Source organism: Nuphar pumila, chromosome 4 (assembly GCF_984573655.1).
Source record: "Nuphar pumila chromosome 4, dmNupPumi1.hap1.1, whole genome shotgun sequence".
Taxonomy (NCBI): domain Eukaryota; kingdom Viridiplantae; phylum Streptophyta; class Magnoliopsida; order Nymphaeales; family Nymphaeaceae; genus Nuphar; species Nuphar pumila.
In genome coordinates, this window is record NC_143252.1 from 102,932,059 (window position 1) to 102,958,310 (window position 26,252).

General features: G+C 42.0%; 1 protein-coding gene across 1 annotated transcript in view; it reads left to right on the top strand.

Moving 5' to 3' along the window:
• LOC149840382 (alpha-mannosidase At3g26720-like) overlaps positions 1-26,252 on the top strand; it is a 97,213-nt gene that overhangs the window by 21,285 nt on the left and 49,676 nt on the right. The window contains exon 8 of the mRNA XM_090003141.1: positions 22,155-22,268. Coding sequence (XP_089859267.1) covers positions 22,155-22,268 — 114 coding nt within the window. The remainder of the gene's footprint in view (positions 1-22,154; positions 22,269-26,252) is intronic.

Genomic DNA, 26,252 nt, shown 5'->3' on the forward strand with positions numbered 1-26,252 from the left:
GTTTGATGATACATCATCATCACTAGATATATCATCATTACTAGTCAATAAGTCAAAAATGAATGAGTAGTCAAAATTTTCTTGTTGAGAAACATTTTTTTCAAATCCACTTTCATTTTCTAAAAACGTTACATTTCTAGAAACATATAACTTATCATCTTGAAGATCATAGCAACGAAACCCTTTTTGAGTTTCGGAATACCCAAGAAAGGCACAGGGGATAGCTTTGGGAGAGAGCTTGTCATTTTTATCCGTAAGTATAAAGCACTTGCACCCAAAAACTCGTAATCTATTATAATCAGGTTCAAGCTTATATAAATTCTCAAAGGGGGATATTTTCCCTAATATCCTAGATGGTAAACGATTTATCAGGTAAACAGAAGCAAGAGCGGCTTCAGCCCAAAAATTTTTAGGAATGTTTTGAGAAATAAGAAGGGTCCTAGTGGTCTCAATGATGTGCCTGTATTTTCTTTCGGCCAACCCATTCTGTTGAGGGGTTTTAGGACAAGACCTTTGGTGAATAATTCCGTGATCTTCAAGATATACTTTAAATTGGTTGGATAGATATTCTCCTCCAGAATCACTTCTAAAAATCTTCTCTCCATCCCTGCACATTCTCTCTCTCTCTTCTCTCCATCTCTCTCATCTTCCCTTTGTCCCCTCGATTCGCAGGGAGGGGTGTCGCCCCCTCGTTCTCTCTCTTTGTCTTCTCGAGTTGCAGGGGAGGCGCTGTCTCTTTGCAGGAGGAACCTGTTTATTTCCTCCCTTTGTCTTCACAGGAAAGGGCGGCCGCCTGACTTGGCCGGTAGACGAAGTCTTCTTCTTCTCACCACCTGTCGCAGGTGGCTTCTTGTTCTGGGCGTTCTTCGAACGCTTCCAATCCTCGCTCATGAGGGTGGTTGCTGCCACAATCGTGGAAAAGGTCGGGGGCATACTAGTGAGGACCCGATGTCTGAGTCCCTCTTTTAACCCCTGAATGAACTTTCCGGCCCATTCACGGTCGTCCTCGAACAGGTTGGGACAATAGCGCTCCAACCGCTGAAATTTGGTGATGTAATCGCCCAAACTCAAACTGCCTTGGCACAATTCTAAAAATTCGATCTTCTTCTTTTCCCTCGCATGAGGGAGAAAGTAGTTCCCTAGGAAAGCCCTCTTGAAGGCCTCCCACGGAATCATCGCAACGCCCATAAACTGCACGTCTCGGGTCGTATCTCACCAGTCGCGGGCATCGTCCTTTAGTTGGAAGGTCTCAAAAAGAGTCTTGTCGTCTGGGACCGACAAAACTTGGAACACTCGTTCTACCTCCTTGACCCAGTTCTCAGCCATGTCTGGGTCCACCTTGCCATTGAAGGTCGGTGGATTGTGCTTCAGAAACTTCTCATAAGTCACTGTCGGGCTTGACTTAGAGAAGGGAGTTTGATCCCGATGTGTGCGAACCTGGCTTCAAATTGCCTCGTCCAGAGTGTTGAGGGAATCCATCACGAATCTTCGTTGCTCGGACCATTCATCTGCCGAATCTTCATTTAAGCTCCTTACCATCCTTGAATATAACTTAAGGATACAAGAGTCAAAATGCAGAAAACTTAAGAGAAAAGCATAATAATCCATAGTACTTTAAGCCTTATAAAAGTAGATCATACAAAAATCCAACAGTATTGATACACAAGCCAAAAGGGAATTTATCTACAATGGTGAAGGAGTTCGCAAACTCTAATACAAAACTTGACAGGTACTAACTCCTCTCAGGGACGGCTAGTGAACTGCCTAAGGTATTCCCTCTTGCTGCCCGTGCGCCTAAACTTGCGCGAAGGGGAAGAGGGAGGTAATTCCTCACTGAAAGTCTCTTGCCCATGGAGGGGTGTTGTTGGTGTATATTTTGGCGAGTCCGAAATATATATCGGTGACTCAGGTGCGGGTGTGTAAGTGGGTGAAGCATTTCCCGCAACGTCTGCTAAGTGTGGTAGTTGCTCGTCCGTTATAGGAACTTCTAAGGCATCCGGGACTGAGGAAGTTGTGCCCTCACATCCCTGTGTTGTTGTCGTCCTGTTGTACTCTGCCTTATGGTGACAGGTATTCAGGGTGTGCCCTATTTCTCCACAGAAGACACACTCTTCCTAGACATCTAAGAGGATATCTTTCACCGAAGATTCTAGCTTGGCATGCTGGTTTACTCGGACATACGAAGGAACACGCCCACACTCTCAATAGTGCACTGATGCCCAAGTCGCAGCCAAGGGTGCTTGGTAGATAGCCAAAATAGCAACTCCCCGAGCATCAGTAAAGGTGTGTAGGGGTGGACGATTAGCCCAGTAATTCGTCCAGGACATCATATGTCTACCCCTTTTTATAAAAGGGCCCCTACCCCTTACTAATCGACCACGCGTTCGACACATGCCTCTACTCGGGCCGCTACCAGCATCAACCGAAGAGTCCATTTCACAAGCAAAAACTTCAAGTAGAAACATACGTAATAATTCAGTGTAAGCATGAAATGGAAATTCAAAAGCAGAAAGGAGGGTTTTACTTACCGCGCGATGCAGATGTTCTATAGTCAAGACTTACTTCTCGTAACTACTCTGATACCAAGTTGTAACACCCCAAAATTTCAAACTTGTAAACTTTTGAAATTACTTAGAAAACCTTTCATGTTTCAGAGTTTTTATTTTAAAGAATCAGCGGATACGATTTTTTTTTGAAAAGTAAAACAAGTTGACAACTTTGGGCATGTTAGCGCAAAAATCCGTCATCGAAACCATCATTATCAAAAACATTTTAGCAAGACAATTAGTGAGCCAAGTATATATTAAACTTGCAGTTGTACAAAATTTAGGGTTTTCCTTATACAAAACTCAAAACCAAAACAGGTAAACGAACAGAAGAGTGAGATCTCGAGTCATCTTGCATCACGCCATCGACTGTCTGGTAAACCTATGTGTCACTTGCGCCTATAAAATAGGTCAGTTTCACGAAAAAATGGTAGGTACGAAAGTGAGACAATATAAAACAAAAATTAAAGCAAGACATTATGCTAGCATAATTATCAGTTTAAACAAGTAATTAAGTTATACTAGCAGTTAACTACGCAGAAAATAATCTATCTCTAGCATGAACAATTGATTCCACAAGCAGAGAGCAGTTAACTATAGCAATTAACTAACACATGATGTAAGCATAAGCAATAAGCAGTTCATCAATCTCAAAATGTATAACCAATCAATATTGTTAACAGGATAATCTTTGTTTCAATATTAGCTGGCCTGTGAGTACGCACAGACGCGAAACATAGAAACAACCGAGATTGATCCAAGGGTTTATTATGCCATGTATTTTACGATACCCCTGATAGCTAGCTGAGTCCGCTCCTAAGGGGACGATCAATGATCAAGAGAGGATTCTCCAAAGGCATTCGTGGCCACGGATACATCCTACTTATGTAGAAGTTCATAGGATCTACCACCTAAGATCATTTTTGGTAGTCCCGTCTCTTAACTCCGATGACTGGGGAGACCGAGTTATTTGCCCGAGAGGTGATTGTTAACAACCTATTCATCAGACTTTTTTGTACCAATCCATCCTCTCCCTTGACGGAAACAAGAGGCGAATGGGCGCATCAGGGGTTATTTAACTAACACCTCATTCTACGTGCTCGGGTCCTTCGACCCAACTCGAGCATCTTGCCTGTGAAGGCGAATCATCACCATTTATATGATTTCAACTCGAGCATATTGCACGTTTTGAGGTTACCATCGACCTCTCATCCTACTCATCGTAGTACAAATATATTGTACATGTCTAAAAGTACGATTATGATGATAGGGGCATGGGTTTCTCAAAGGATAACCCAACTCAGAGTTTCATAAGGACATAATGTAAGTAATTCAAATTTGACCTGCTTAGTCTTGCGGAACAGAAAACAACTTGCATGATTTAGGATTGCCATGGATCTGAAATATTTCTCCTAAGGCACCGACTTGGGGATAAGTTAGTTGCTAATTCACAACACTCAAATTTCTCTAGCTTTGTTTTGCAACACTGCGTACTCGAGAAGCCGAAATTTGTGCAAGAAATCCTCTTCTCGAGACTGTAGTGCCTGTACCCAAATTCATATTTTTTGAAAAGAGCAAAAATGGTATGCGCTCCTACGCGCCCTGCGAGGCTTGCATTTAAGGAGTCATGAGTATCAAAATGCAAGTTTGCATGCTAAACGTGTCGGCAAGGAAAAGACAGAGCAGTAATGCGAAAGCAATAGCTTATGCACTAAAGCGCGATGGCAAAGTAAATACAGAAATAGTAAATGCGAAAGCAAGCCTGTGCACTAAAGTGCGGCGGCAAAGTAAAGGCAGTAAGCAGAAAAGGCAGAAAGCAATAAAAAATAGAAAGTAACTGCGAAAGCAAAAGCTTATGCACAAAAAGTGTGGCGGTAATAGAAAGCAGTAAAAACAGAAAGTAAATGTGAAAGCAAAAGCCTGTGCATAGAAAGCGTGGTGGCAACAGAAAACAGTAAAGACAGAAAGTAAATGCGAAAGCAAAAGCCTATGCACAGAAAGCGCGGCAGTAACAGAAAGCAGTAAAGACAAAAAGCAAATGCGAAAGTAAAAGCCTGTGCACAGAAAGCGCGACAGCGATAGAAAGCAGTAAAGACAGAAAGTAATTGCGAAAGCAACGGCCTGTGCATAGAAAGCGTAACGGCAATAGAAAGCAATAAATACAATAAGTAAATGCGAAAGCAAAAGCCTGTGCACAGAAAGCACAGTGGCAACAAAAAACAATAAAAACATAAAGTAAATGCGAAAGCAAAAGCCTGTGCACAGAAAGCGCGGCGGCAACAAAAATCTGTAAAGACATGAATAAAAAAGGATAAGGATCGCAAAACCGCGTCCTTAAGTTAAAAGCATATGTATATAGATATGCGTCTATATATATATTGTTTTTGTCCTTTCTTTTCTCATTTTAATTTTAATTGCTTTATTTTAGTTCGTCCATTGCCCTTTGTGCAACTTTTCCCTACCTTGGGGTGTTGCGGCGTTGCGCACGTCTTCGAGTGTAAGGGATGAACGTCTCGAGTCGCAGGGCGTGAGCGAGATGCATTGCGCGAGCTGCGAAGAATAAAAGGGTGAGTTCTCACACAAATGTTCGAAAATAAACAAAGGGGTTGCAAGCCCTGAATAAGGAGAAAGAGGGGACTGAGCTCACTCGGATGAGTGAGCTCGCTAGGCCCTCATCTCGAAACATAAAAGGGGCGGGAGTGGGGTCGGCCTCTAGGCCGTACCCGACTCCGCCTGCACGTACAAAGGGGTGAGGGGTGGGCTCGGTTGTCAAGTTGAGCCTGACCCCGGCTTTAACCGGAGATGAGGAGGGAGGCCCAACCCCTGCCTCCTAGAAAACACAGAGGCAGGGGCAAAGCCCTTCCCTGTCCGAAACGAGGAGGAGGTGGCAGGGCTTCGCCCCTGTCCATCGGAAAAGCAAAGAGATAGGGCCCCCAGCTTGACAGTAGTGGAGAGCACCTCTGCCTGGCGAGAAGGTACAGAGGCAGGGGCGGTGCCCCTGCCAAACATCGGTGCAGAGGGAGGCAGGGGGCTTTGCCCCTGCCTGCCAGAAAAAAGGTGGACCCGAAGAAAGGCACAGGCAGGGGCTTCGCCTTTGTCGGCTGCCTGTTGGCTATACACAGGTTGCAGGGGCGTTGCCCCTGTCGAAAAACGAAAAGAAGAGGAAGAAGATGACGCATGGAGAGGGAGAAAGAGAGGTTGCCTGAGGGAGACGATGGGGGGGGGGGAGCACCGGCGTTGGGGGCTCCTCCGTTGAACCAAAGAGGAGCGAGGAAGAGAGGAGGCGACACGGGGGCTACGGGTGGCCGAAAAAGAAAACAGGAGAGAGGGCATGACTGCCGGTGTGGGGTCGCCTGCACGGGTCCCGACAACAGAAAACAACGAAAGAGAGGGGAGACTGTAGAGGGTGGCTCGGGCAGGCTCCGACGCCGAGGCTCCTCTGACGAGCTGAGGAGGTCGAGGGAGAGAGAGAGCACACGAGAGAAGGGGGAGGACATCGACGGAGGTCAGAAAAAGGGAGCAGAGAGAGAAAGGGCAGGGTGCAGGGTTTCTCGAATGGGAAACCCTTGCCCCTGCGTGCTTTAAATAAGCACGAGGGGAGGGCGTCGGGTACCCGGGTTCAGGTTCAGGTCGGATCTGACCTGGGTCCGATTTTTTTTTTCACAGGCCTTACAATATGGCTTGATATAATGTCTCGGTTTGGAGGTGGCAAGTACACAATCCTCTTCTTGACCATTGCTAGAAGTAGCAAGCACACTATCATTCTTACTCATATTTAACCTAATCTCTTCTCCACTAAGTTTAGTGAGAATCTCATGAATAGGACATGGCGATGAGGATGATAGCAAGGAAGCCCTAGTTTGTTCAAACTCGGGTCTTAATCCATAATGAAAAGAGTCTATCTTCTTCAACTTGAACTCTCTGCATCTTAATACACTTATCTTCCCATTTGGGTTCAAATCGAGCAAGTTGAGTACAAATAGATGATAACTCTATAAAATAATCTCTTACATTCTTATCTCCTTGTTTAATATTTCTAGCTTTTTCTTGGAGATAATACTTATGAGCCATATCTTTTTTGGGAAACATACCTTTAAGATATTTCCATTCTTCATTTGCTTTTTTGTAACACAAAAGATTTGAAGCAATTTTCATCTCAACTCTACTTAGCATCCAAGAAAGAATCTTGGCATTTTTCATGTCCCATTCATCAATTTTTTTGTAATATTCTTCCATTGCTTTGTCCTTTTCTTCGATGCTTATCTCGACACCATTTTCACATATTATAATTTTAGGAGTAGGTTCAAGAATAATACCTCTCACGTATTCACATAAACTTTGACCTTTTATGAATGTTTCCAAGTGTCCCGCCCAAATGATCTAATTGCTTCCATCAAGCTTAAATGGCGAAATGAAATTGAAGTTGCTTGTATTATGCGGGAAGAATTTGCCCATGATGAACAAAGAGAAGAAGAGAATCACAAGCAAGGAAGAATTGTTAACATGCTTCACTAGACAGCCCACCAATGCACTCTTCACAAGGCAACCTTTAAGAGTGATTATAAACCAAGCTCTGATACCATGTGAAGAACCTCACGAATAATCAAGTTTACAAACAACTTGACAAAAACATTCACTCATCAAATGTGCTAGGACAAAAATAACACAAAGTGCTCTAAGGCTCAAAAATAAAAAGAGTGCACTAAGGCACTAGAATGCTGAATATAATTGAGAGAGAAATCTCTCTTGAAAGATAATTTACAATGGGGAAGTAGTAGCCATTGGGCTACTCCCAATGGCTCTAATTAGAGTCGTTGGGAATTGCCCAAAGGCTGGTCAACCAGTCAACATTTGACTGTTGACTCCATGTTTTAAAAGAAAACAAAAAATACATATTACAAAAAAACAAAAAACAAACATATTACAAAATATATCATACATGTATATACTTTAAATATATATTTATATACATATATTTATACATATACATACTCTTGTATTACGAAGAGTATATATATATACATATATATATTCAAGTATATATTTATATATATGTGATTTTCTAAGATACGCCACCACGGTCGAGCAATTGACCAAAGGAGAGCTCGTGCAAGGTACCATCTTGGTCACTAACAAAGCGGCTTTTGCACTTTTCGATTGTGGTGTCACACATTCTTTTATCTCTGTTAATTTTGTTAAACAATTGCAAATACCTGTAAAACCCCTGAACAATATTTTAGACGTGTATAACCCGATTGGGAAGAACACAGTTTGTGCTAACTACGTTCTAGATCTGGACGTAGTCTTGGCAGACCGACATCTACCTGCCTGTGCTATCCTGCTTGATATGATGGAATTTGACATCATACTCAGTATGGATTGGTTATACAAGTATGACACCAAGGTCTTTTGTTGTGATGGGAAAGTTGTGTTGTCTCCACTAGGTTTTCCTAAGGTGAAATTCAAGCTTTCGAAGCCTGCCCTTGCAGGTCGAATAATTTCATCGATGAAAGCACAAAACTATTTGTGGAAGGGATGCATTGCCTTCTTGGTCAGTGTCATCCAGTCTGAACCGATGCTTATTCCTATTAGAGATCTGGATGTGGTTCGTGAGTTTCCAGATGTTTTCCTGGAGGAGCTGCCAGGACTTCTTCCACCTCGTGAGGTGCAATTCAACATTGAGTTGCTACCAAGTATTGTGTCAATTTCTCAGGCACCATATCGGATGGCGCCAGCCGAGCTCGAGGAAATCAAAAAGCAGTTGCAGGAGTTGATGGATCAGGGATTCATACATCCAAGTGTTTCGCCCTGGGGAGCACCGGTATTGTTCATGAAAAAGAATGATGGATCATTGCGGTTATGCATAGATTACCGAATGCTCAACTAGGTCACTATAAAGAACAAATACTCATTACCTCGCATCGAAGATCTGTTCGATCAACTGTAGAAGGCCAAAATCTTTTTGAAGATAGATCTTAGATTTGAGTACCATCAGTTCAAAATTAAGGGAGATGATATCTCAAAGACGGCCTTTCGAACCAGATATGGGTACTACGAGTTTATCGTCATGCCCTTCGGACTCACCAACGCACCTACAACCTTCATGGACATGATGAATAAGGTGTTTAAGCTATATTTGGGCACCTTCGTGATCGTGTTCATCGATGACATACTAGTGTATTATGAAAGTCGAGAACAACATCGTGAGCACCTGAGCATCATTTTGGAAACCTTACGAAAGCAATGCTTGTTCATCAAGTTTTCCAAATGTGAGTTTTGGCTCGAGAAGGTTATGTTTTTGGGAAACATTATTTCTAAGGAAGGAGTATCCGTGGAGGGTTGCGGTAGGCCTGTGACAGCCAGCATAAAAACTTTGTCATACCCTATGAAAATGAACCAATATGAGAATTTCGTTGGGGCGTTCCCTACTGAGCGACACACTGTACTCTCTAGGCCCGGAGGCAGTGATAAATGGGCAAGGGTTGCTAGGTCGTCGCCCAGAAGCGATGTGTCACACCGGCGCTCGGGTGTGGTGTCAAATAGGCAAGGGTTCCCTCACTTTGTTGGACGGGTGGGGGTAAAGAAGTTAGTCCAAGACCATAAAATTAGGTTAGCCACTTGGAACATAGGGTCTTTAACTGGTAAGTTGGTAGAGTTAGTAGATGTTATGTGTAGGAGAAAGATTGATATTTTATGTCTTCAAGAGACCAAATGGGTAGGTGAGAAAGCAAAAGTGATAGAACATTGGGGATATAAGATTTGGTATACAGGAATAAATAGGAATAGGAATGGAGTAGGGATTGTTATGAGTCGTCAGTTTATAAATAATGTAGTTGAGGTCCGGAGGAAGGGTGATAGAATTTTACTTATTAAATTAGTATTAGGTACGGATATTATTAATATTATTAGTGTTTATGCACCTCAAGTAGGTTTAGATGATTCCATTAAGCATCAATTTTGGGAAGATTTAGATGGAGTAGTACAAGGGATATCTTATGGAGAAAAACTTTTCATCGGCGGTGACCTTAATGGACATGTAGGCATTAGTAGGGATGGATTTGAGAGTATCCATGGAGGCTATGGTATAGGAGAAAGAAATGAAAGTGGAGAAAGGATTTTAGATTTTTGTTTGTCCTACGATATGATCTTAGCAAACACTTGGTTTAGGAAGAGGGAGTCTCACCTAGTAACATTTAAAAGTGGGGTTAATACGAGTCAGATAGATTTTTTCCTACTTAGAAAGAGAGATAGGGGTTGTTGTATCGATTTTAAGGTTATACCGGGAGAAAGTGTAGCTACACAACATAGAGTCTTAATTTTATATCTTAGAATTAGACAATGCTGCAAAAGGGATAGACATAGGATAAATCCTAGAATTAAGTGGTGGGCACTGAAAGGAGCTAAACAAGGAATGTTTGTAGAGCAGGTAGTTAAGGAAGTTGATTGGTGTCTCGAGGAAGATTCATAATCAATGTGGAATAAGATAGCGGGTGGCATGAGAAAAGTGGCTAAGGAGGTATTGGGTGAGTCTAAAGGCGGTGCACCACTAGGTAAGGATACATCATGGTGGAACGGGGATGTCAAATTAGCTATTAAGGTTAAAAGAGAGTGTTATAGAAATCTAAGTAAGAGTTGTGATAATGAGAATTTGGAGAAGTATATGATAGCAAAGAAGGAAGCTAAAAAAGTTGTTCGAAACGCGAGGGCTAAGGTATATAAGGAGGTTTATGACAAGTTGGATACCAAATAAGGCGAGAAGGATATTTATAGGCTTGCAAAGATGAGAGATAGGAAATCAAAGGATTTGGGTATGGTTAGATGTATCAAAGATGAAACGCAAAGGGTTTTAGTCAAAGATGAGGAGATTAAAGAGAGATGGAAAGATTATTTTGATAAGCTATTTAATGATAGTCATGCTCAAGATCTTGGAGACTTCTCCATTCATTTTCATGAGATAAATCGTGACTTCATGCGCAAGATTCAAAAGAAAGAAATTGCAGAGGCTTTGAAGAAAATGAAATCAAGAAGGACAGTTGGCCCAGATTGTATACCTATCGAGGCTTGGAAATGCTTGGGAGAGAAAGGTTTAGAATGGTTGACAAATCTTTTTAACTTGATTTGGCGAACAAATAAGATGCCTAATGAGTGGAGGAAGAGTACTTTGGTGCCTTTATATAAGAATAAGGGTGATATACAAGATTGCACAAACTATCGTGGTATAAAACTCATGAGTCATACTATGAAACTTTGGGAGAGGGTGATTGAGTCTAGGTTGAGGAAGGTTGTCATGATATCGGAGAATCAATTTGGTTTTATGCCTGGAAGATCAACTATGGAAGCTATACATCTTCTTAGACAACTTATTGAAAGATATAGAGAGAGGAACAAAGATTTGCATATGGTTTTTATTGATTTAGAGAAGGCATACGATAGAGTACCTAGGGACGTTCTCTGGTGGACAATGATAAAGAAAGGTGTTTCTCTCAAGTACATTAGTATAATTAAAGATATGTATGAAGAAGTAGTAACCAATGTCCGCACTTGTGGAGGGGTGACAACCAATTTTCCGATAACGGTTGGGTTACATCAAGGATCTGCTTTAAGCCCTTTCCTATTTGCGATAGTGATGGATGAGCTTACGAGATCAATTCAAGAAAATGTACCGTGGTGTATGTTGTTTGTTGATGATATTGTTTTGATTGATGAGTCTAGAGCTGGGGTTAATGCTAAGTTAGAATTATGGAGACAAACATTGGAAACTAGAGGTTTTAAGTTGAGTAAGAGTAAGACTGAATATATGGAATGTCGGTTTAGTAAGCAACGAAGTAGTGATGGGAGTGTAGTGAAGCTTGGTGAGCAAGAAATACCGGTGAATGATTATTTCAAATATTTGGGATCCATCATTCAAAAGTATGGAGAAATTGATGTTGATGTAAATCATAGGATAAAGGTTGGGTGGATGAAATGGAAAAGTGCAACTGGAGTGCTGTGCGATCGTAGAATGCCATTGCGGTTGAAGGGAAAGTTTTATAGGACGACTATTAGACCCGCTTTACTATATGGTACGGAATGTTGGGCTGCCAAGAGACATCATATTCAAAAATGAGTGTAGCTGAGATGCGGATGCTTAGATGGATGTGTGGAAATACAATAAAAGATAAGATTCGGAAAGAGGAGATACGTAAGAAGGTAGGTGTTGCACCCATTGAAAATAAGATGCGAGAGAATCGTTTACGGTGGTTTGGACATATTCGGCGAAGGCCTAATGATGCTCCAGTTAGAAGGTTGGAGAAATGGGAAAATATATTAGTTAAAAGAGGTCGGGGTAGGCCTAGGAAGACTTGGATGGAGATGATAGGAAAGGATATGAATGCTTTGAACCTCACCGAGGACATGGCATTGGATAGAAATGATTGGAGGAAAAGGATTCATGTGGAAGACCCAAAATGATTTTCTTTTTTGGTTCATATCGCTGACCCCCAATTGTTTTGGGATGAAGGCGTAGTTGTTGTTGTTGTTGTTGTTGGAGTATCCGTGGATCCTGCCAATGTGGCAACAATCGAAGAATGTTCGTGATATCAAGAGCTTTCTTGAATTAACTGGATATTATCGAAGGTTTATTCAAGACTTTTCAAATATAGCTCAACCTATGACCAGGCTCCTGAAGGAGGCTAAGTTTGAATAAAATGATAGATGCAAGAGTAGTTTTCAAATACTGAAGGAGCAACTCACCACTGCTCCTATTTTGGCCTTACCTTCGGGTCAAGGCAGTTTTGTTATATACACTGATGCCTCTGGGTCAGGCTTAGGTTGTGTTCTGATGCAAAACGGAAGAGTGTTCGCTTATGCCTCACGCCAAATTAAAATTCATGAGAAGAATTATTTGACACATGATTTAAAGTTAGCCGTGGTAGTTTTCGCATTTAAAATTTGGTGACACTACTTGTATAGAGAGCAGTTTGAAGCCTTTACCGATCACAAGAGTCTCAAGTACCTGTTCTCTTAGAAGGAATTGAATATGAGGCAACGACACTAGCTGAAATTCCTCAAGGATTACGACTTTACCCTCTCCTACCATACATGAAAGGTGAATGTAGTGGCCGACGCCCTCAGCCAAAAGACCTTCAGAGTTTCGGTCAATCTTTTGAATGCAGGATGGAAACTGATAGAAGATTTGCTTTTCTAGAAACCGTTTGTTGTCACGCAAGGTTTGATCAGTTTGTCAAACCTGGTAGTTCAACCTGATCTGCTCGCTAGAATCGTTGGCGGGCAGAAAATCGATGCATGTTACAAGAAACTGAAGGCTCAAGCAGAGCAGGGCGATACCCCCTTCCATCTTCAGGAGGAAGGAAGCCTATGGCTGAAGGATCGCCTCTGGGTCCCTGATGACCCTGACTTGAGAGATGAAATTCTTGCTGAGACTTACAAATCCAGGTACACCATTCACCCGGGAGGCACGAAGATGTTTAAAGATCAACAAAGATATTGGTGGAACGGGATGAAGCGAGACGTGTCCCTGTATGTATCAAAATGTTTTACCTGTCAGCAGATCAAAATCGAGCACCAAAGGCCCGACAGAGTGATGTAGCAATTGGAGATCCTACAATGGAAGTGCTAGGACATCACTATGGACTTTATCGTAAGTCTGCCGAGAACTAGGAGGAAGCATGACGCGATTTGGGTGATCGTTGATAGACTCACCAAGTTGGCTCATTTCCTGCCTATTCGCCTCAATCAATCTCTGGATAGTTTGGTGGACCTTTATGTTTGAAAAATCGTGAGGTTGCACGAAATTCTGGTCTTGATTATTTTCGATCGCGATCCGAGGTTCACTTCGAGGTTCTGGGGACAACTTCAGTCAGCATTGAGCACGAAGTTGAAATTCAGTACTACCTTCCATCCTTAAACCGATGGACAATCTGAACGCATCATTCATACTCTGGAGGACATGTTTCGAGCGTGCATGATGGACTGGAAGGGAGAATGAGATTCTCATACCAGCCTTGCAGAATTTGCGTATAATAACAGCTATCACGCTAGCATCGGGATGGCCCCTTACGAGGCTTTGTATGGAAGGCCTTCTCAATCACCTGTTTACTGAGACGAGGTTGGCGAGCGGAAGTTGGACTCATCGTTAGTGCTACAACACTATACTTAGCAAGTTCAATTGATACGGGAATGACTCCAAACTGCTCAGAGTCGGCAGAAGAGTTACGTTGATCAGTGTCGTCGAGAACTCACTTTCTCGACAGGGGATAAGGTTTTTGTCAAGGTATCCCCGACAAAGAGTGTTTTTCGGTTCGGGAAAAAGGAGAAGTTAAGTCTCAGATTTGTTGGACCTTTTAAGATCTTGAACCGGATCGATGATGCAGCATATCGCGTGGTGTTACCTCCTCAGACAGATCCACAACGTCTTCCATGTGTTTATGCTAAAGAAATACGTTCACGACCCATCCCACATCATCCACTACGATGACGTGGACATTCGAGGAGACTTGACCTTCGAAGAAAGACCTGTGGAGATTGTAGATCGATGGGACCAAGTGCTAAGATCAAAGACTATCACTCTTGTCAAGGTTTGTTGGCAGCATCATGGAATCAAGGAATGCACCTAGGCACCTGAGACTGACATTAGGAAGAAATACCCTGATTTGTACTTTGAGCGTTGAATTCTATAAAATTTCGTGGACAAAATTATTTTAAAGAGGGTAGGATGTAAAACCCAGATAAAAAAAATTTGGACCCGGATCTAGACTTGAGTCTCCCCCCCCCCCCTTCCGTGCTTATAAATAGGCATGCAGGGGAGGGTTCCTCTTACGCAGAAGAGGAAACCCCTCCCTCGCTCTCTTCTCTCTCCCCAACGGTCTCCCTTTTGGCCTCTTCTCTATCCCCGATTCCCTTGCTCTCTTCTCTCACGGGTCTTCCTCCCCCGCACCGACGACGTGCAGGTACACTCCTCTATCCCTGCACTCTCTTTCTCTTCTCTCTGTCTCTCTCGCCTGCCCTCTGTCCCCTCGGTTCGTAGGGAGGGGCGCCACCCCCTCCCTGTTCTATCTCTGTCTTCTCGAGTTGCAGGGGAGGGGCGTTGTCCCCCTCCCTGCTCCCTCTCTCTCTATGTCTGGTTCACAGGGGAGGGGCATCTCTCTCTCTCTCTCTCTCTCTCTCTCTCTCTCTCTCTCTCTCTCTCTCTCTTAGTCTGCTTCGCAGGGGAGTGGAGCGACCCCCCACTTCTCCCTGCTCCCTTTTTTCGACAAGCACACAGTCAAGGGGCGACTCCCCCTGCCTCCTCCTTTTCCAGCCTGAGGGCAGGGGCGCAGCCCGTGCCCCTCCCTTGTTTTTGTCAGGTCGGCTGACCTCTGCCCCTTCCTTTCCTTCTGTCAGGCCGGTGGGCAATGGCTGCGCCCCTGCCCCCTTCCTCTTTCTTCTGACTGGCCAACGGGCAAGGGCGTGCCCCTTGCCCCTTCCTCTTCCTCTGTCAGGTCGGCGGGCAAGGGTGCGACCCCTGCCCCTCCCTCTTTCTGTCAAACCGACAGGCAGGGCACAGTCCCTGCCCCCCTCCCTCTCTCTCTACCAGTCTGTCAGGCAAGGGCGCAGTCCCTGGCCCCTCATCTTTTTTGCTATCGGTTAGGGGCGCAGCCCTGCCCTCCTTTCTTTTAAGGTTCGGCCCCGTAAGTGTCAAACACTTCGTTTTAATAAAGAAACTCTTTTGTGTCATTTACGCAGTACGACGAATTTAGCATACCCCATCGGCGCAACAGACTCTACGTGTGCACCGAGGCACTGATCACCTATGCTCGAAAACGTTAGCATAGACGACATTCTCCCAGGTAGGAAAAAGTTGCACAATGGACAATCAAGGACAAATCTTAAAACTTATGAATTAAACAATATATATATATATATATATATATATATATATATATATATATACATTATGCATTTAATTCAAGAACGCAATTTTGCGATCCTTGTCCTCTTTCCTTTATGTCATTTACTTTGTCGCCACACTTTAGTGCACAGGCTACTGCTTACGCATCTATTTAGCTGAGGTGCGGTTTCATACCTCGTGCACTGCTTACGCACTTTTTAGGTCGTGCGTTTTCACACATCGAGTCTTGCTTTATACTTTGCCATCGCGCTGAAATGTGCACAGGCCTGCATATGTAATATATGTATAATCCTTAGATAAATGCAACCTCGTAGGACACGCAAGTGCGTATTCTATCCTACTTGTTTCCCACTTGCTCGTTTTCAAAAGACACGGGTTTACACTGCTCACCTATGCCCGAAAATGTTAGCATAGCCGACATTCTTCGAGGTAGGAAAAAGTTGCACAATGGACAATAAAGGACAAATCTTAAAACTTATGAATTAAACAATATATATATATGTATACATTATGCATTTAATTCAAGAACGCAATTTTGCGATACTTGTCCTCTTTCCTTTATGTCATTTACTTTGTCGCTGTGCTTTAGTGTACAAGCTACTACTTACGCATTTATTTAGCTAAGGTGTGGTTTCATACCTCGTGCACTACTTACGCACTTTGTAGCTCGATGTGTGTTTTCACACATGAGTCTTGCTTTATACTTTGCCATCACGCTGAAATGTGCACAGGCCTGTATATGTAATATATGTATAATCCTTAGATAAATGCAACCTCGTAGGACACGCAAGTGCGTATTCTATCCTACTTGTTTCCCACTTGCTCATTTTCAAAAGACACGAGTTTACGCATGAGCGCTAGAGTTTTTAAGAATGAGATTCCTTGCGAGAATCTAGCTTTCCAAACACGTAGTTTTGCAAAGCAAATTCTGCATACATGAGGGTTGCCAATTTGCAACTAAGTTTTCTCGAGCTGACACATTATGGAGAAATGTTTTGCAAGCTCGGTTTTATATCTTATATGACCCGGATATCCCCGGTTGGGGCATGAGAATGTGTTTGGACGGGGTTTCTTGTAACGCCCCAAAATTTTGAACCTTATAATTTCTTTGAAATAGTTGAAAAAAATTCTTTTTCTTTACAGAGTTTGTTTTTAAAATTAGCGGAAACGATTTCTTTAAAAGAAAAAAGAACATGTTTGACAACCTTGGGCACGTTAGCGAGAAAATAAAGATTTACCATGGACGATCTGCAATAATACTTAGGAAACCATTTCTTCTATTTAAAGAGAGTATCAAGTTTGTACAAAATTTGGATTTCTTAAAGGGAAAAACCGTATCAAAAACCAAAAATGTCTAGGAGAAGAACTACGAGCAGAAACAGTGGATCCTTAAATCATCTCGCAGTCGCGCCATCGCCTGATGCACCTATTCGTCACCTGTACACATGAAATGGGTTAGTTTTGCGAAAACTAGTAGGAGAGCACAAAGACAGAAAGAACTAAATTAGGCATGAATAATTGATGCAGCAGGTAGTAACGAGCAAACTAAGCAGATAGACCGAAGGAACAAGCTAAGTACAACAAACTGAAAAGGTGAGCATGCTCAATTTAGTATTTACTTGTTAACCGGCCATGCGGGTACATACATGGCACGTGAGTCGAAACAGTCGAGTCCAAGCCGAGTGTTCATTATGTTAAGTATTTTAAGATACCTCGGTTGTCTGACTGAATCCTATTCCTTTGGAGACGACCGATGGTCGAGAGAGTAAGTCCCCAAGGCCTGATAGGGATACATCCGACTTCTGCAGAAGTGTTAGGCTAACTATTGTAGCCCCAATCCCCCCTAACCTCCGATGACTGGGGAAGACAGGTCTTATGCCCGTAAAAAGCCATAAATGGTCTGTCCATCGGAGTTCGTACCCTTCGTCCTCTCTCTTGACGAAGCTAGGTTGAATCGAGTGCGACGGAGTTTCTTGGCCGTTGCCTCATTCTTCATGCTCTGGTCCATTAGACCAAAACGAGCATCTTGCCTATGAAGGCGATCCCATTATTTTTTTATATGTGTTTTCAACAACGTGCACAAAGCACTAATCGAGGTCATAAGACTCTCTCATCCAATCGTCGTAGTACTAACATGCCTCGCATGTTCAAGAGTACACCTTACGAGGAAAGGGATATAGGTCCTTAATAGGAGCCTCGGGAGTGTGTTTCGCAGAGATATAATGTTTAAAAAAAAACTATTTTAACATTTCAAATCTTTCAAAACGACACACAACTTGCCAATATATGGCATGTGATTTTCTCGAATCTGACAACTGATGATGCAGTGTCTAGGTGCTATGCAAGTCACGACACTGGTTTTGGTAAATGGGCTTCACAAATGAACCCATCACCCAACAACTTGATCTTGCCCCAGATCAAGGGTTTTCCCAAAACATATTGGGTAAAAAAAAGAGGAATAGGTATTCCTTTCGAATACGCTGTGTCAATGGCAAGGCAAGAATGAAAGACAATAATGCGAAAAGTAAGAGCCTGGGCGCGAAGCGCGACGACAAACGGAAACAAGAAATGCGGAAGCAAAGGACAAGGATCGCGAAACCGCGTCCTTGAATTAAAAGACAGTAAGTAGTAAATACGAAAGCAAAAGCCTAGGCGCAAAGCGCGACGGCGAACTGAAATAGGAAATGCGAAAGCAAAGGACAAGGATCGCGAAACCGCGTCCTTGAATTAGAAGACAGTAAGTAGTAATTGCTAAAACAAAAAGCCTGGGCGCAAAGCGCGACGACAAACAGAAATAGGAAATGCGAAAAGCAAAGGACAAGGATCGCGAAACCGCGTCCTTGATTTAAAAGTGTACTTATATACGTATATGTATATAAATATATCATTAAGTCCTTTCGATCTTTAATTATTTAAGCTTGATTTAATTATTTAAGTCCTTGTGCAACTTCTCCTACCTTGGGGTATTGCGAGAATGAAGCCGTCTACGAACGTAGGTGATCGTCGGTTTAGTTCGCGAGGCGCGAACGGGCTCCGTTGCGTAACACTGCAAAAGTACGTTGTTTAGCATGCATAAAACGAATAAAGATAGGGAGAAAACTCGGTTTCTCCGCAACCCAATGCAGGGGTCATCGACCCCTACAGTTACGAAAAAAAACGGGGTAGGGTCCAATAACCCATGCCGTTAAAGGAGATAGGTGCAGGGGCCATCGGCCCCTGCCGGATATCTAAAGGGTAAGAGGGGCAGGGGCCTTTGGCCCCTGCCGAGTCTTCAAAAGGAGGGGCAAGGGCCTTAGGAGGCCCTTGTTGGGTTTTAAGGAAAAGAGGGGGAGTGCGGGGGCCAAAGCCCCCCCCTGCGGCTTATCAGGAGAAGTGGCAGGGGCCAATGGTCCCTGTCGAGCCTCTGCTCGACAGGAAAGAGAGACAGGGGCCAGAGGCCCCTGTCGGTCAAGGGAGGGGCAGGGGCAATCGGCCCCTGCTGGGTTTCCAAGAGGTGAGGCAGGGGCCAAAGGCCCCTGCTTCCTTTCTTAAGGAAAGGGTAGGGGCCATCGGCCCCTACACGATGGGAAGGGCAGGGGCCATGGCCCCTGCCGGAAAAGTGAAAAGGGCAGGGGGCGGAGCCCACCCTCTGCCTGCTAAAAAGATGAGGGCAAAGGGGGCAGAGCCCCCTGCTTGCTACAAAGAGGAAAGCAAGGGGGCGGAGCCCCTTGCCTGACGAAAAAAGGGAGGAGAAAGGCTCGGCAGGGGCCGTCGGCCACCTGCCGGCCTTCCGGCGAACCAGAGGAAGAAAAGAGGGGGGAAAAACAAGAGGAGAAGGGGGGCTTACCTGGGCTGCCGAGGGAAGGGAGGTTGCCAGGGAGTGGCTGCCGTGAAGGAAGCTCGTCGTTGTGGAGAGCGAGGGATGGAGTCGGGGGGAGAGAGAGCAGAGACAAAGGGGAGAGACGAGAGATGAGAGAGAGAGAGTCGGGGGGTCGGGGGGTCGGGGGGTCGGGGGAGGCTCATAGGCCCTCCCCTTTCCCCTCTCACCTTTTTATAGGGAGGGGGCGCACACAGGGCCCGCCCCCTGTGTCGCCGGAGAAACCCCCCTGTCGTGGGCTGCCAGCCCCTTTGAAAAGGGGTTTTCGAGGGGCTGGGCACGGGTTGGATCCGGGTCGGGTCTGGACCCGACCCGGGTCCGATCCATTTTTTTTTGTTAAAAAACTGGGTTTTACATTTCTACTGAGAAACCTATACCCTTTTTATCGTAAGCAGTGTTGCGAGACATGCGTTGCATGTTGATACTACGATAACTGGATAAGAGATTCGTGACAAATCTCGTATTGTGTAAATTACACAATGTTATAAAAATAGTTGGAAAGGCCAAATCATGTCAAACTAAACTAATTGTTTCTTTTACGAAACATTGAGCTGAGATTTCTTTTGAGAAAACAATACCCCTCTCATCGTAGCTGTACTTTTAGACAGGCACAACATGTTAGTACTACGATGATTGGATGAGAGGTTTGTGGTGACCTCGAAGCCTGCAAATGGCATATTGTTGAAATCACATAATGGTGATGATCACCGTCACAGGCAAGATGCTCGAGCTGGTTTGAAAAATTGGAGCATATAGAATGGGTGGTTAGTTAAATAAAACCTAACGCGCCCATTCGCCTCTTGTTTCTGTCAAAGGAGATGATGGATTGGTACAAAAACTCCGATGGATAGGTTGTTAACAACCATCCATCGGGAAAATGACTCGGTGTCCCCAGTCATCGGAGTTAGGGGACGAGACTGTTAAAATGTACTTCATATATAAATATATATATATTACATCAATACCCGATAGGGGTATTTTTGTAATTTTACATATTTGTTTTAGAAAACAACTATTTTTATTTTTTGTTAAAATGTATTTTTTTTTAGTTTTTAATATTATTTTTTTTATTTTTTAGGAACCAAAAGGGGCTCCAACCATAGAGTCGTTGGAGCCCCCAACGGTCACAAATGTGACCGTTGGGGGCTCCCAACGACTCCATGGGAGCCCCCTTTTGGGCTCTCCTTTTGAGGCCCTTGGCCCTCCTTTTCTTTTCACTCCCTCTTGTATAAATAGGGGTGAACCCCTTGTATATTTGTATTCTTGAGAGCTCTCTCTCTTTTCAATAAGAGGTTTTTTATATTGTTGTCTTCTTAAAGGCTTGTGCTTGCATTGTGATATTCTCTATTTTATTCATTATTGTAAGTGCTTATAAGCACTCTTTATATTTCTGCAATATCTCATTACAGGGACTACTAGAGATTATCCTAGGTGGTAGATCCCATGGACTTCTGTAGAAGTTGGGTGCATCCGTTACCACGTATGCCTTTGAGGAATCCTCTCTCGGTCAACGACCGCCCCCTTAGTTGCAGACTCAAGTAGCTACCAGGGGTATCAAAAATACATGGCATAATAAACTCTCGAATTAGTCTCAGTTGTTTCTACGTTTCGTGCATGTGCGTACCCGCAGGACAGCTAATATCGAAACAAAGTTATTATGTTCACATTACTTGTTAAATTGCGTATCATGTATGAATTAAATGCAAATGCTAGATTTGTTCACATTACTTGTTGAATTGTGTATCATGTATGAATTAAATGCATATGCTAGAATTGTTCCATATTGTCATACTTGTGCACTTACTAGTTTTTCATGAAACCGACCCATCTTATGGGTACAAGTGATGATTAGGATTATGCGACAGACAATGATGCGATTGTAAGATGGATTCAAGATCCCATTGTTTCTGTTGACATTCCGTGTCCTGGATACATCTTTTGGGTTTTGAATTTTGTATAAGGGTTTCTTCGGGAAATCCCATTTTTGTATAAACTTGATATTATTTTTTAATGCATATGGTTTCTAAATGTTACAAAGATACAAATCTTTTGTGAAATGGAGGTTTTACGCTAATGTGCTCAAGGTTGTCAACTTGTCTTTTTTCTAAAAAATTATTTTTGTTGATTTCACTAAAACAAAACTCTGAAAAGCAAAGGATTTTCTAGTCTCTTTCAAGTCATTCTAAAAGTTTACAAGTTCAAAATTTTGGGGCGTTACTTGTAGTGTCTCCAGTAGACACCCTTTGTGGGCTTTCATGCTTTTGTGGACGACCACCATTTCATTACACTCTATACAGTTTTGTTGAACTGAAAAATGATCTTGTTTTAAAAGATTAGGCAGTTCTAGGTTTGAAATTTTGTAGTGATAACAAGAGAAAATAGGGTGTCGGATGCTGGTTGACATGTGTACTAATGTCAATAAGTGGAGTTTCATGATGATCCCTTATGTTCTGGAACTATATGATTGAAAAATCTTATGGTTACTGAAAATGCTAGTGAAAATCAAAGATAAAACCTTCAGTAAAGGAGCCTTGTGAGCTCTAATATTGTCAAATAATGAGCGGCAGCATTAGAGATTTTCATTATATGATATCACGAACCATGGTTAATAATAAAAGAACAATAAACAACAAATACTATGACACTATCCCTCCAACTACTAATGTGCATAAGCAGAAAATTATAGAATTGCCTATTTTTTTATATTGTTCCACAATGTATAGCAATAAATAGTTTCTAAGGGAATGAAAAATATAATTCCTGTAGTTTGAAATGCTTCCAGATTCATTTGATGCACTGTTTTAATAATTTAACTCTTGGATGCAGGAAATTAATTTTAGTTTCTATGCTTTACTTTTTTCAGGCTAATGTAACTCGTACAAATCATATCATGTGGACAATGGGAACAGACTTCAAATATCAATATGCACACACTTGGTTCAGACAGATGGATAAACTCATTCATTATGTAAACAAGGTATTTGTCTTGCTCGTAAATGAAATTTTCCATGGAAGCACTGAAACAAATACACACGGCATAAGTTGATGCCATATTTTCCTTATTTTTTGCGCAATTGGTTATCATGTTTGGTGTGGATTTTATCAGAAGCCTATTGTATTTGGAAGTTGTGTAGTGTTTAGATTTGGGAACATGCTTATCTGTATTCCATTGTGACTACATTTTTGAGGTGTTCTACATGCATAGCAGGCTCTGATGTGATAAAGAGAAGACTAAATTAGAAGGTAATGTCAAATTGTAGGCATTTGAAGCATATACTTATGCTTTAATAGCTGGGCTTGATGTCACACTGTTTTAACTGGGGTTGTCCTCCAGCTTGGCTATGATTAAAAAAAAAAGAATCTGGGGTGCACTCTGAAAGGAAATCAATATTCTTAGGGTGAAAATTATGAATTAAAATTAAAATTTTTGCATCAGTTCACATTCATGAAACATCTATTGTTCCATGTAGATGTAACTACATAAATTATGTAGATCAGAAAATAGCTAAAATGTCTCAATGATGCTGGTTTTGCCTAAGTGTGAAGTGGGGTCTTCTTTTGCATGTTGATCTCCCAAAACACCATGATTTGGAACATAGAAAGAGGCACTTTTTCACATATTTGGCAGGTGGTTGTGGTTGTTACTATTAGGCAGGGTTCTTGTTTTGTATTTAAGTTTGGATCCGGATCCGGATCCAAACTACTTGTGTGTATCATGTCCAACATATAATGGACATACTTGTAAATACCCTCAACTTATCAAGGTCATAGTGAGGACCATGTATTAGGTTTTTGTCTATATATTAAAGAAAGAGGTCACGGTTTTTATTTATGAAAAACCGTGACTCGTTGCAGCCTCACTCTCTCTTCCTCCTCTTAGTTTCTCGTTCGCAGGTTCTGGAGAAAACTCACATGGTATCAGAGCACGTCTGATCCGAGGGCTGAAATTCTTCTACACAGGTACGACCATACGAGATCTTTTCTTTTCGTATTTTCTCAAATCTTTCTTCCTCTCTTTTCTTATTCGGTGTGGCTGCTGGAATACGAGCCCAGATCTTCCTTCATCTATTCATCTGCTGGAATAGGAGCCTCAGATCCTTCTTCCCTCTGCTAGTTTCTTTCTGCAACAAGTCAGTCTGATTTGCGTATCAGATCTGACATCTTACCTTCCCATTCTTCTTCACCTCGCTTTGCGTCAAATTTGATTGCTGAAACTGATTTGGGTCTGGGCCAAATCAGTTTTCACGATACTCTTGTTCATTAAATCAGTTGATCTCTCAAACTGATTTGGATTCGCTGATTTGGGTTTGTGCCAAATTAGTTTTCACGATTTCCCTATTTTCAGTGATATTCTTTTGAGGTTTTATCATCTGCTCCAGATCTATACATCAGATCTATCATTTTAATTACATTCACCCCTTCCCATTTGATTTCGCAGATCTATACATCAGATCTGTCTCTTCCCTTCCCATTTGATTTCACAGATCTGTACATCAAATCTGTCCTTTTTTTTGTTTCTGTTTTATTATTGTTGTGTGTAATTTTTATATATATATACAACAACAACAACAACAACTACGCCTTCATCCCAAAACAATTGAGGTCGGCGATATGAACCAAAAAAGAAAATCATTCTGGGTCTTCCACATGAATCCTTCTCCTCCAATCATTTCTCTCCAATGCCATGTCCTCGGTAATATACATATATAAATTTATATATATATATATATAAAGGAGAAATCTTAGCTTCTTTGATGAACTCATATTAGACCTGATAATCTGGATATCAGATCTGATAATCAGATTCATGATGAATACTCAGCTCTCTACTAGTTAAAAAAAACTGCTGCATTTATATACTGATTGCAACGACTCTCAGTAAGAGTCGTCATAATGAGAATTTGGAGAAGTATATGATAGCAAAGAAGGAAGCTAAAAAAGTAGTTCAAAACGCGAGGGATAAGGTATATAAGGAGGTTTATGACAAGTTGGATACCAAAGAGGGCGAGAAGGATATTTATAGGCTTGCAAAGATGAGAGATAGGAAATCGAGGGATCTAGGTATGATTAAATGTATCAAAGATGAAACACAAAGGGTTTTAGTCAAAGATGAGGAGATTAAGGAGAGATGAAAAAATTATTTTGATAAGCTATTTAATGGAAGTCATGCTCAAGATCTTAGAGACTTGTTCATTCTTTTTCATGAGATGAATCGTGACTTCATGCGCAAGATTCAAAAGAAAGAAATTGCAGAGGCTTTGAAGAAAATGAAATCAAGAAGGGCAGTTGGCCCAGATGGTATACCTATCGAGGCTTGGAAATGCTTGGGAGAGAAAGGTTTAGAATGATTCACAAATATTTTTAACAAGATTTGGCGGACAAATAAGATGCCTAATGAGTGGAGGAAGAGTGATTTGGTGCCTCTATATAAGAATAAGGGTGATATACAAGATTGCACAAACTATCGTGGTATAAAACTCATGAGTCATACTATGAAACTTTGGGAGGGGGTGATTGAGTCTAGGTTGAGGAAGGTTGTCATGATATCGGAGAATCAATTTGGTTTTATGCCTGGAAGATCAACTATGGAAGCTATACATCTTCTTAGACAACTTATTGAGAGAAATAGAGAGAGGAACAAAGATTTGCATATGGTTTTTATTGATTTAGAGAAGGCATACGATAGAGTACCTAGGGACGTTCTCTGGTGGACAATGATGAAGAAAGGTGTTTCTCTCAAGTACATTAGTATAATTAAGGATATGTATGAAGGAGTAGTAACCAATGTCCGCACTTGTGGAGGGGTGGCAACCAATTTTCCTATAACGGTTGGGTTACATCAAGGATATGCTTTAAGCCCTTTCCTATTTGCTATAGTGATGGATGAACTTACGAGATCAATTCAAGAAAATGTGTCGTCGTGTATGTTGTTTGCTGATGATATTGTTTTGATTGATGAGTCTAGAGCTAAGGTTAATGCTAAGTTAGAATTATGGAGACAGACATTGGAAGCAAGAGGTTTTAAGTTGAGTAAGAGTCTTGGTCTGCAAGAAATACCGGTGTAGTGAGCAACGAAGTAGTGATGAGAGTGTAGTGAAGCTTGGTGAGCAAGAAATACCAGTGGATGATTGTTTCAAATATTTGGGATCTATTATTTAAAAGTATGGAGAAATTGATGGAGATATAAATCATAGGATAAAGGTTGGGTGAATGAAATGGAAAAGTGTAAATGGAGTGTTGTGCGACCGTAGAATGCCATTGCGGTTGAAGAAAAAGTTTTATAGGATGACTATTAGGCCCACTTTACTATATGGTACGGAATGTTGGGCTGCCAAGAGACATCATATTCAAAAAATGAGTGTAGCTAAGATGCATATGCTGAGATGGATGTGTGGAAATACAATAAAAGATAAGATTCAGAACAAGGAGATATGTAAGAAGGTAGGCGTTGCACCCATTGAAAATAAGATGAGAGAGAATCGTTTACGATGGTTTGGACATATTTGGCGAAGGTCTAATGATGCTCCAGTTAGAAGGATGGAGAAATGGGAAAATATATTAGTTAAAAGAGGTCGGGGTAGGCCTAGGAAGACTTGGATGGAGGTGATAGGAAAGGATATGAATGCTTTGAACCTCACCGAGGACATGGCATTGGATAAAAATGATTGGAGGAGAAGGATTCATGTGGAAGACCCAAAATGATTTTCTTTGTTGGTTCATATCGTCGACCCCAATTGTTTTGGGATGAAGGCGTAGTTGTTGTTGTTGTATTTATATACTGATTGCACACGCCAATAATATTTTTTCCTGTTCTAAGTCATGAATTCTTCTTCTTCTCAAATTTTTCTCTCATCCAACTTTCTTGGCAAACTCATTTCTGAAAAACTTACCAATTCCAATTTCTTGATCTGGAAGAGACAAATTCTTCCATTCATTAAAAGTCAAGGCCTTTCTGGATATC